The sequence below is a fragment of the Galeopterus variegatus genome, unplaced genomic scaffold, assembly GCF_000696425.1.
Source record: "Galeopterus variegatus unplaced genomic scaffold, G_variegatus-3.0.2 Scaffold4502, whole genome shotgun sequence".
In the NCBI taxonomy this organism is placed as follows: domain Eukaryota; kingdom Metazoa; phylum Chordata; class Mammalia; order Dermoptera; family Cynocephalidae; genus Galeopterus; species Galeopterus variegatus.
In genome coordinates, this window is record NW_007730613.1 from 83,228 (window position 1) to 94,823 (window position 11,596).

The following is an 11,596-nucleotide window of genomic DNA, read 5'->3' on the forward strand; positions in this document are numbered from 1 at the left end:
GGGGGGGAGGGTGCGCGTGGGAGGGCGAGCCGGGGCCGCGCCTCCAGCTGATTGGCGGGGCCCGGCCCCTAGGGGCGGGCTCTCTCAGGCGCTCGCCCGGCCCTGGGTGGCTATATTGGCACCGTTCCTGCTGGGTCGAGTCGCTTCCCCGCGCGGAGCTGGACCCGGGGAGAGGGTTTCTGAGGGCGGTGCGGGCGCAGGAAGGGGAGCGAGGTTGCCGAGAGCGAGCGGGGGCTGCGGGGCTGCAGTGCGATGAAGCAGCGGCTCAGGGAGCGGAGGCTGGCGGTGTGGCGAGACTGGCCGGCCCGGGGCCCGGGCTGCTACTCCGGAGGCTGCTGAGGCGCCGCGGCGGCCGGCGTGGAGAGCGGCGGGCGAGAGGGAGGACAGACAGCGGAGCGCGGGGAAAGCCGGCTGGGTGGCCGGCAGCTCGGGTTGGCCTCCCCGGTCGGGATCCCTGGGTGGAACCATGCGGGTGGCCAAGTGGCTGACGGGGCTGCTCTACCAGTTCTCGCTCTTCATCACCAGGTCTTGGGAAGTTCACTTCCACCCGAGGCAAGGTAAGGTCACTACGGGGGCGCCTTCAGCGGCGAGATGGGGGCGCGGGGCCCGAGGGGGAAGTGCGGACGGAGGGGGCGAGCGGCTCAGCCCATTGGGGGACCCTGGCCCTGCAGGAGCTCCCGGGACTCCCGTATTAGTCAGCCCGAAGCATCCCGAGAGGTCGCGGCTGCACCGAGTTTCGAGGAATCGAGCGCTCGGGGGACAAGCCTCACTCCCGGGACCACGCGGCGGGGGCGTGTGGGGCAGGGTGGCGCGTGCGCCTGGAGGGCACGAGTTGGCGGCGGCAGGGAGGCGAGGAGGGACTGGGAAAGGTGGTGGGCTGCTCAGGGCCATGAGTGGTGGGGTCTTTGCTTGGGGAGGGTGGAGCAAATCGGGGGTGTGGGAAAGCAGAGCACGAACTGTGTGTGTGTGCACGCTAGCATGTGTGCATTTGTTGCACACCCGGGTGTACTCGGACTTGGGACCCTTAGCGGGGACATTGGTGAAGATTGGGTTTGGGGATTGGGTCACGCGTGGGCTCAATGGCCATATCGCTGTGGTTGCAGAAGCCTTGGTGAGGACCCTGGCCTCCTACGAAGTGGTGACCCCCACGCGGGTCAATGAGTTCGGAGAAGTGTTCCCGCAGAGCCGCCACTTCAGCCGGAAGAAACGCAGCTCGGGGACTGTGGGACCCACGCCGTTCAGGACCCACTACCGCATCAGCGCCTATGGGCAGCTCTTCCAGCTGAACCTGAGCGCCGACGCGGCCTTCCTGGGCGCGGGCTACACCGAGGTGCACTTGGGAGCCCCCGCGCGCGGGGCCCGGGAGCGCAGCGCGACGCCCCAAGACCTGAGCCACTGCTTCTACCGCGGCCAGGTCAACGCGCGGCAGGACCACACGGCCGTCTTCAGCCTATGTGGAGGCCTGGTAAGCGTGCTGGGGTTTCTTGGCATCTTCCGGGGATCCAGGCAAGGGCTGCGTTCAGGGAGCGGGTTGGCGGTTGGTGAACCAGGAGTTCAGAGTGGGCCACCAGAAAGATTAACACCTAGGTGAACTCAACCCAGAGGCCACTCCTTCCTGCATCGGGGAGACTAGTTGGGAAGGCTCTGATGCCAGGATGAGCATGTCTCTGCCTGCTGGCCAATATCGACTCCCTGTGCAAGCTGAGAGAGCATCTTTCCTCAAAGTGTCAGATGCTGGAGTAGTAATGAGGGAGTGGCCTGTGAAGAGGAGCGTGGTTTCCAACAGGAGAGCAGGCTATGTAACTCAGATGGACCCACTGCTGGTCACCTATTGCGGCAGAATTCCCTGAATTTACTTAAATTTGATCTTTGAATTTAGAATGATAGAACGAAAATAAAATTAATATACATAAAATGAAAAGGCTCCCATTGGAAAGGTTTGAAAAGGAAATGTTTGTTTTGTTGATAGTATGGGGATGGCCATTGATCTGTGAGGTACAGAATAAGGAAGAGGTTGAATCTGACTGTTTAAAATGCGCTGCACTAGACAACCTAGAGTCTATCTACAAAGACCTGGTGCCACCAAATGAGAAATGATGATTAGAGTGACAAGAGTAAAAGATGGAGATTTTGTAAAACTTCCCCGAGAAGAGAGGAAATGAAATAAAATATCGGGCTGTTTGTCTTATTTGTTTCTCTCCCTCTAAAACAAAGGTTCTTAATTATTTTTTTGACATGAACTTCTTCAGCAGTCTGATGAAACCCAAGACCTTTTCTCAGCATACGAATTTTAAATGTGTAAAATAACATACTTAATATTAAAAAGGAAGCCAATTAAATAAAAACAGTAATCAAAGTATTACAAAACCAATTTGTGATGCAGTAAAATATACTTCATTAATGCATTAAATACTAAGGTTTATTGCTGGGGTCTATTTACTACTATATTTTGTGGTGGCAGTGAATGTAAACAATCCAGATAGATACATCACCTCTAATGTATTATGACGGTATCATTTTATTGGTAGCAAAGCCACAATACCTATGTTTTCACCTAAAATCAAATTATGATTGTTCATTATCAGAGGTTAGTGAAAATAAAGATGAAACTTTTCTCCCATCCAAGTGCATGGAACCCCAGGGTAAGGACACTTGTTTTAAAACAAACAGATATTAGCTCACTTCATCAGTAACTCCTCTGAGTACGTAGTCAAGAAATAAGAACTATGAGTTTGGTTGCAGGATTCTATTGTTCCCAAGTACACTAGCTTTTGTTTAGCAAGGAAGAAAAAAATGAAAAAAAAAAAAAGATACCTTTGTAAAGCTGTGCATAGATATTTTCAGAACATCATTACTGTTGATTCTTNTGGGGCAGGGTGGCGCGTGCGCCTGGAGGGCACGAGTTGGCGGCGGCAGGGAGGCGAGGAGTGACTGGGAAAGGTGGTGGGCTGCTCAGGGCCATGAGTGGCGGGGTCTTTGCTTGGGGAGGGTGGAGCAAATCGGGGGTGTGGGAAAGCAGAGCACGAACTGTGTGTGTGTGCGCGCTAGCATGTGTGCATTTGTTGCACACCCGGGTGTACTCGGACTTGGGACCCTTAGCGGGGACATTGGTGAAGATTGGGTTTGGGGATTGGGTCACGCGTGGGCTCAATGGCCATATCGCTGTGGTTGCAGAAGCCTTGGTGAGGACCCTGGCCTCCTACGAAGTGGTGACCCCCACGCGGGTCAATGAGTTCGGAGAAGTTTTCCCGCAGAGCCGCCACTTCAGCCGGAAGAAACGCAGCTCGGGGACTGTGGGACCCACGCCGTTCAGGACCCACTACCGCATCAGCGCCTATGGGCAGCTCTTCCAGCTGAACCTGAGCGCCGACGCGGCCTTCCTGGGCGCGGGCTACACCGAGGTGCACTTGGGAGCCCCCGCGCGCGGGGCCCGGGAGCGCAGCGCGACGCCCCAAGACCTGAGCCACTGCTTCTACCGCGGCCAGGTCAACGCGCGGCAGGACCACACGGCCGTCTTCAGCCTATGTGGAGGCCTGGTAAGCGTGCTGGGGTTTCTTGGCATCTTCCGGGGATCCAGGCAAGGGCTGCGTTCAGGGAGCGGGTTGGCGGTTGGTGAACCAGGAGTTCAGAGTGGGCCACCAGAAAGATTAACACCTAGGTGAACTCAACCCAGAGGCCACTCCTTCCTGCATCGGGGAGACTAGTTGGGAAGGCTCTGATGCCAGGATGAGCATGTCTCTGCCTGCTGGCCAATATCGACTCCCTGTGCAAGCTGAGAGAGCATCTTTCCTCAAAGTGTCAGATGCTGGAGTAGTAATGAGGGAGTGGCCTGTGAAGAGGAGCGTGGTTTCCAACAGGAGAGCAGGCTATGTAACTCAGATGGACCCACTGCTGGTCACCTATTGCGGCAGAATTCCCTGAATTTACTTAAATTTGATCTTTGAATTTAGAATGATAGAACGAAAATAAAATTAATATACATAAAATGAAAAGGCTCCCATTGGAAAGGTTTGAAAAGGAAATGTTTGTTTTGTTGATAGTATGGGGATGGCCATTGATCTGTGAGGTACAGAATAAGGAAGAGGTTGAATCTGACTGTTTAAAATGCGCTGCACTAGACAACCTAGAGTCTATCTACAAAGACCTGGTGCCACCAAATGAGAAATGATGATTAGAGTGACAAGAGTAAAAGATGGAGATTTTGTAAAACTTCCCCGAGAAGAGAGGAAATGAAATAAAATATCGGGCTGTTTGTCTTATTTGTTTCTCTCCCTCTAAAACAAAGGTTCTTAATTATTTTTTTGACATGAACTTCTTCAGCAGTCTGATGAAACCCAAGACCTTTTCTCAGCATACGAATTTTAAATGTGTAAAATAACATACTTAATATTAAAAAGGAAGCCAATTAAATAAAAACAGTAATCAAAGTATTACAAAACCAATTTGTGATGCAGTAAAATATACTTCATTAATGCATTAAATACTAAGGTTTATTGCTGGGGTCTATTTACTACTATATTTTGTGGTGGCAGTGAATGTAAACAATCCAGATAGATACATCACCTCTAATGTATTATGACGGTATCATTTTATTGGTAGCAAAGCCACAATACCTATGTTTTCACCTAAAATCAAATTATGATTGTTCATTATCAGAGGTTAGTGAAAATAAAGATGAAACTTTTCTCCCATCCAAGTGCATGGAACCCCAGGGTAAGGACACTTGTTTTAAAACAAACAGATATTAGCTCACTTCATCAGTAACTCCTCTGAGTACGTAGTCAAGAAATAAGAACTATGAGTTTGGTTGCAGGATTCTATTGTTCCCAAGTACACTAGCTTTTGTTTAGCAAGGAAGAAAAAAATGAAAAAAAAAAAAAAGATACCTTTGTAAAGCTGTGCATAGATATTTTCAGAACATCATTACTGTTGATTCTATATTGTTCCCAAGTACACTAGCTTTTGTTTAGCAAGGAAGAAAAAAATGAAAAAAAAAAAAAGATACCTTTGTAAAGCTGTGCATAGATATTTTCAGAACATCATTACTGTTGATTCTATGATTACATGAAAAATTGATAACAGTTCTCTCCAGTCTAAATGTAATACTTTCTTTTAGGTTAATTAATTTAAGATGTCTTCCTGGGTGTGAGCATTGGTCATTATTAAGTACATTTGGAAATTCTTTTTCAAGCTATTATCTTGAGTTGTAGTTACATGAAATGCCCCAAACTATTTCCTTCGTTTCTGTTGTGGATAAATGTAAAATATTTGTAACATCAGAATGGCCGAAACATACTCTAATATTTACACAGCTACTTATACTTCAAAGAAAAGAAAAAATGCTTTTTTCTTAAACCTTTTAAAATAATGTTTAGTTTGTCTGGAAAATCCTAGATTTACTCCCACAAATTTGTCATGGTCAATATGTTTTCTTGATTTAGTGTTTTATGGCAGGGAAAAACATTCCAGATGGGAAACATTATTAGGAGTGATGTTTATACTCATTTTTACTCGTAACGTTGGTGTAGTTTGAATTATTATTCTATATCCCCTTTTCAAATTCAGGAAATGGTTGAAGATGTTTTTTGAGTCATAATAGGAGTTTGTTCATTTTTGTTGCTGTGTTAATTTGGGTACAGTTGCTTATGTCACCCTCATGCATTTAATAATCTGATTTATTTATGCAGTTTGCTTCTGATAAAATTACTGATATTATCAGAATTTGTTGATTTAACACTTAAAAATTTATTTTCATACCTACACCAACATAAATCACTTTTATCTTAATTTCTTTTTTTTATTGATTATGAATATTCATGAGATACAAAGCTGATTGTCAGCCCTTGTGCCCATGATGTGAGGGCCAGATTCATACTCGCAGCATACCCAGTACCACAAATTGCATTTGTACCCCGTGTCCCCCACCCAGTTATCCCCAACCTCCCTCTCCCTCTCTTTCCCCCCAACTCCACTTTGTAGCCCAAGGAATGTTCTCTCCCTTTGCAACTCCAACGTACTACTGTGGTCTTTCTTTTCTTCCTTCTTTCTCTCTTAGCTTCCACTTATGAGTGATCACATGTGGTATTTATCCCTCTGTGCTTTGCTTATTTCACTCAACATAAGTTTCTCCAGGCTCATCCATGTTGTTGCAAATGGGAGTATTTCATTCTTTTTTATGGCAGAGTAGTATTCCATGGTGTATATGTACCACAGTTTCCTTATCCAATCATCCATCGATGGACATTTAGGTTGGTTCCATGTCTTGGCTATTGTGAACAGATCTGGATGAACATAGAGTACAGGTATTCCTTCAACATGATGATTTCCATTCCTCTAGGTATATACATAGAAGTAGGATTGCTGGATCCTATGGAAGATCTATCTGTAGTTGTTTGAGAAACCTCCATAATGTTTTCCATAGTGGTTGTACTAATTTACATTCCCACTAACAATGTAGGAGTGTTCCCTTCTCTCCACATCCTCACCAGCACCGTCTTTTTGATTATAGCCAGTCTAACTGGGATGAGGTGGTATCTCAATGTAGTTTTAATTTGCATTTCCCTGATGACTGTTGATGTTGAGCATTTTTTCATGTACCTGTTGGCCATTTGTATGTCTTCCTTTGAAAAATGTCTGTTCAACTCCTTTGCCCATTTTTTAATTGGGTTATTTGTTTTTTTTACTGTATAATTGTTTGAGTTCCTTATATATTATGGATATTAATCCCTTTTCGGATGCATAGTTAGCAAAAATTTTCTCCCACTCTGTAGGTTCTTGTTTCAGTCTGTTGATTGTTTCCTTTGCTGTGTAGAAGCTTTTTAGTTTGATATAGTCCCATTTGTTTATTTTTTCTTTTACTACTCGTACTTTTGGGCTCATGTTCATAAATTATCTTACTTAATTTCTTTGCAGTTGTGTAAGGCTAGGTTTAGCACATCCATCATTGTAGAAATAGAAAGTTTTCAGTAATACAGCAAATGACTAGAGGTACCAAGATCTAAATTTCCTTTTTGGTAGTGTGATAATAACCAATTTTAATTCTAAATTAATAATGAGATTAGTGACATATATTTGATTTTTCTCATTAGCACTAAAAAGTCAGATATTAGCTACCTATTTATGATTGTGTATTTTTATTTCTACTTTGACTCTAACATTAACTTTTTTTAGATTAATAGTTTCATCAAAGAGTAGAACCCCTGGTAGGTTTTAGAATCCATTTGTCATTAGATCAATTCCTCTTTTAGTCTCAGACAAGTCTTTAGTCTTTATATCTGGATAAAACTATCGTACCCAAAGCCTGGACCAGCTGAGTTGTTTGCAGATCCATGTAGATAAAGAGCCTGGGAACTTATGAATGCTAACCTTCCAGCCCTGCTCCTACCTGCTTCCTAACTTATCTTTGTCACCTTGTAATGATCTGGCTTTGATTTCTGTCAATCTTTTAATCACTAAGGCTGAGGTTTGCTGAAGGATTTTTGGAAACAGTCTTTTTAATTTAGAGATGTTCTCTTTTTCTACTTGCTTTTTGCTTTGCTTTAGTTTTGCTTTTAATCATGAATGGATGCTGTATTTTATTAAATGCTTTTCCTTGCATATATTGAAATGAGCATGTGATCTAATTTTTTTCTGCTAATGTGTATTGCTTTATATATTGCTGGATTCAAGCATACATTGACCACTGATGAAAATTGACCATATACAGGACCACAAAGTGTTCTGAAGTCTTTGTATTGTTTGGGTGAAGGGTGAACAAATTGTATTGTCCTCCAGTTCCTCAAGCCTCTGGTGATACCTTTCGTGCAACAGTCTCTGTACCTTTCTGGCACGTGCAGCTGAATTCTGAGCCTTAGAACTCATTGCCTTTCTTCTCCTTGCTCAGTCAGAGCTCTCTGGTCTTGCTGACTCATCCCAGCCTGGGCTCTCACCAGTGCTGCCCATCCCTCTGAGTTCTGGCTATAACACCTGTTGGATTTCCTGTCTGGCCGGTGCATTATGCAGCTCTCAGATGAGAGTCCTGCTGTAGCATTCCCTCCAGGTAAGCTGGTTTGGTGATGCTATTGGTACTAGTCTTGTAGACCCCTCTAAGGGTCTCAGACCCTCTAGGATATTTGAGAGTCAAGAGGGACTCGGTTCTTCCCTTTGTCAAACACTTCACCTTCAGACCCTCTAGGATATTTGAGAGTCAAGAGGGACTCGGTTCTTCCCTTTGTCAAACACTTCTACACCTCCTAAGGGTCTCAGACCCTCTAGGATATTTGAGAGTCAAGAGGGACTCGGTTCTTCCCTTTGTCAAACACTTCACCTTTAATTTCTGTATGTTTGAGGAACCCTTTCAGAGGGCCCATGCCTTTGACTCCCAGGTAATCAGTATGCTGAAGCTAATATTTTCAAAACACTGTCCCTATACAACCATTTGTTAAAATTGACACCCCAATGTATTTATTGATTCCGTTTAGTTGCTGGTGTTGAATTAACCCAAAACATGTGAACTAATGTTTTCTTTTAATTTCTATATAGTTAATTTTTTTCCACTTTTAGAAGTCTTGGTATTTACATATTTTTCTCTCTTACTAAATCACTGAACCATGACTAGTATTGTTTAGTTTTCTTCCTAAGTGTTTTGAGCCCAAGAACCAGAAGGGGCTAAGAGTGCACCAGAAATTTTCTTTGTTTAACATGTGTATAACTTTTGCTTTTCTAATCTTTCCTTCTCTGTAGTTTTTTTCCCCATAAGTATTTATTTATCCCATGATTCAAACATTTCTGAACAGAGATTTTCTTATACATTTCCAAAATCTGTAGTTGATATGGAAATGGAGCTGAATCATAAAATTATTTGTAATTACTGTAATGGCTAATCAAACTCTTTGTTTTTAACCCATAAATAGACTGCACAGAATGTGTAGTTATCAGGCCTTAATATTCCTACATTCAACTGTAAACTACTTTTTCACGTTCATATTATCTATCTTCTCATAATGCTGATAAGTACCCTTGCCAAAGTATAGATGAGTATTTAATAAGTTGGACTGTTACTGGCATTTACCTGTCAGGGTGGGATGTACAAATTTTACAAAAGCTATTTTTGACAATCCCCTTTGCCTCTGGTGACCCTCTTCTCATATTACCCGGTGGGTTCACTTCTTCGAAAGGCCCTCAGGGACTAACTCTACTGCCTAGACAGTTAACTTCACTATTTTTTGGTGGGATTTGAAGTAATGCAGTCTTTTTGGTTGAAGGAAACAGTTTCCAGATGTCATGAAACCAGACATTGCATCTGGCTTATACATATTCTCATGGAGTAGCTTGCAGTGTCCGTGTGCACCGTTTTGAAGCTTCTCATATGAACCATTCTGCAGTACATCAGGCTCTACTCCTCTCTGATGACTGATTATTGAGTTGCTAACCCTAACCATAACCCTAACTTCTTGTTCAGACAGGAAATAAAGTATGGAACCCATGAATAATGTCACTGGTTTTTGTCTATTCTGGCAAAATTTTAGTTTTGTTATTTTCTGAACTTCCTATTTTCCCAGAGCTAACATAGCCCTAAATCAATCCAGGTACCATTTTGTATTCATGTTTTTCTTATTGGGAAAACTCGTAAGAACCTTTTTTAGTTATTCATGTACTCACTCAAACACTCAATCAATCAGCAGTAGGGAGAGCTCACTATCCTCTACTTTTTACATTCTGGTGTGTGTTAGTCCAATTCTTTAAAAAGCAGATGCCAATATGGGATTTTATTTAGGTTAAGTGTCTGTGTTAGAGAAACTAGGGATTGCTGGGAGAGCTAGTTAGGTCTGAAACAGGTGAAGAGAGAGGATGAGACTGTTGGGTAGAGGCATCCCGGGCTGCTGGCCAGTCCAAGCAAGGTTCAGCAAAGCCCTACTTGGATCCAGACTTGTCCAGGAAAAGAGTCCTGTGCCTCCTGAGAGTGCGTCTGCCTTAGCGTCCCTGCCACACTCAGTAACTGACTGGGAATAGCCCTCGGGAGATACGGCCAGGGTGCAAACACTGGGATGGATGCCAAAGTGCCTCTGGCCAGTCATGCTCAGTATTCTCAGGGCCACCACATAGTGACACCAGGCACATACACACTTAATGAAGATATCTGTTAAGTGCTGTGTACAAAGTGCTCTGTGAACTTTGAGGAAAGGGGTCACTTTGAGAGAGTTGTGAGACCTATGTTGGGGAAGGCCTTTCAACTGGTCTGGGAGGGATAACTAAACATAAGTGGCCATGAAAATCTAAAGGCTTCTTGTGGGTCTGTGCAGCCGAAAAGTAGGGTGGATTGGGTGGTGAGGGTGAGAGGTCAAGTTGGCATCATATTGTTAAAGTCCTGAATTAATTGGTGAGGAGTGACAGCTTGAGCTGCACATGATAGGTGAGTTCAGTGTGTTAGGAGGCATTTCTCTTCTCATGCAACATCATGCAGGGAGCAGGGGAGACAGCGAGTCTCTGACAGGACCATTGCAGTATGAACTCTGGGTCATGTGGTTGCGGTGGGGAAGAAGAGTGGGTTCCTATGGAAGGGGAACTACTGCAGTGATTCTCAACTGGGGTAATTTTGTCCCCCAGGGGACTTTTGGCAATGTCTGGAGACATTTTTGGTTGTCACAACTGGTGGGAACTTTGAAGGGAGCATGCAACTGGCCGAGCATGGGCGGAGGCCAGGGATGTTACTAAACATCCCACAATGCATAGAACAACCCCCTACAATAAAGAATTATCAACACATCAGTAGTGCTGCAGTGGAGTGACCTTGCAAGAGACCCATTAGGATTCTGGACCATAGGAGAAGAAGGAGACCTAAGTGGTTCTCATGACTCTGGCTTAAATTACTGAATGATCTCGTGACCACTAACCAAGAAAGGCAATGACAGAGGAACAGGTGGCAAGAAAGAGATAATTATTCTGGAAACATTGTTTGATTCTGTTACAGATTTCCTTTAATCTTTATAATTGTTCGAATTTATGCTCTCCTCTCAGTTTAGAATATCCTCTCCTTGGGCCGGCCCGGTGGCACACTGGATAGTGCGCCGCTTGGGAAGCGCGGCGGCGCTCCCGCCCGAGGGTTCAGATCCCACATACAGACCGGTTCCCGCTCACTGGCTGAGCGAGGTGCAGGGGCAACACCGAGGGTTGCGATCGCATTGCTGGTCCCCGGTCTGGTACGGGGGCAACACTGAGGGTTGCGATCCGTTGCCGGACACGGAAAAAGACAAAAAAAAAAAAAAAGAATATCCTCTCCTTTATACTCCTACACATCCTTCCCGATCCACTTTGAGCCTCCAGCCCTTTTCCCTGACCTTCTAACGGGGCATGCCTTCCTTGGTTTTACCGCTTGACTTTTTAGTGCACTTGTATTTTCATTACACATTGAATTGAAGTTATTTGATTACCTCTCTATCTCATTTGTAGACCTGAGGGTAAAGATAATAGTCATATTCATTTTAGCACCTAAGACAGCATATGAAAATGCTCAATACCTGTACAAATGAATAACCTAAAGCTGCTTTTATTAATATGTGCCAGATATTTAGCCAGCTCTTTTTTTTTTTTTTTTTTTTTTTTTTTTTTTTTTTTTTTT

At 44.3% G+C, this 11,596-nt stretch overlaps 1 protein-coding gene across 1 annotated transcript in view; it reads left to right on the forward strand.

The window, feature by feature from the left end:
• Positions 1–466: 466 nt before the first annotated feature.
• The window catches only part of LOC103603208 (A disintegrin and metalloproteinase with thrombospondin motifs 20-like), a gene marked incomplete at its 3' end in the record, with an annotated part of 102,853 nt that continues 91,723 nt past the window's right edge, over positions 467–11,596 (forward strand). The window contains exons 1-2 of the mRNA XM_008587706.1: positions 467–557; positions 1,104–1,465. Of these exons, the coding sequence (XP_008585928.1) occupies positions 467–557; positions 1,104–1,465 (453 nt within the window). The remainder of the gene's footprint in view (positions 558–1,103; positions 1,466–11,596) is intronic.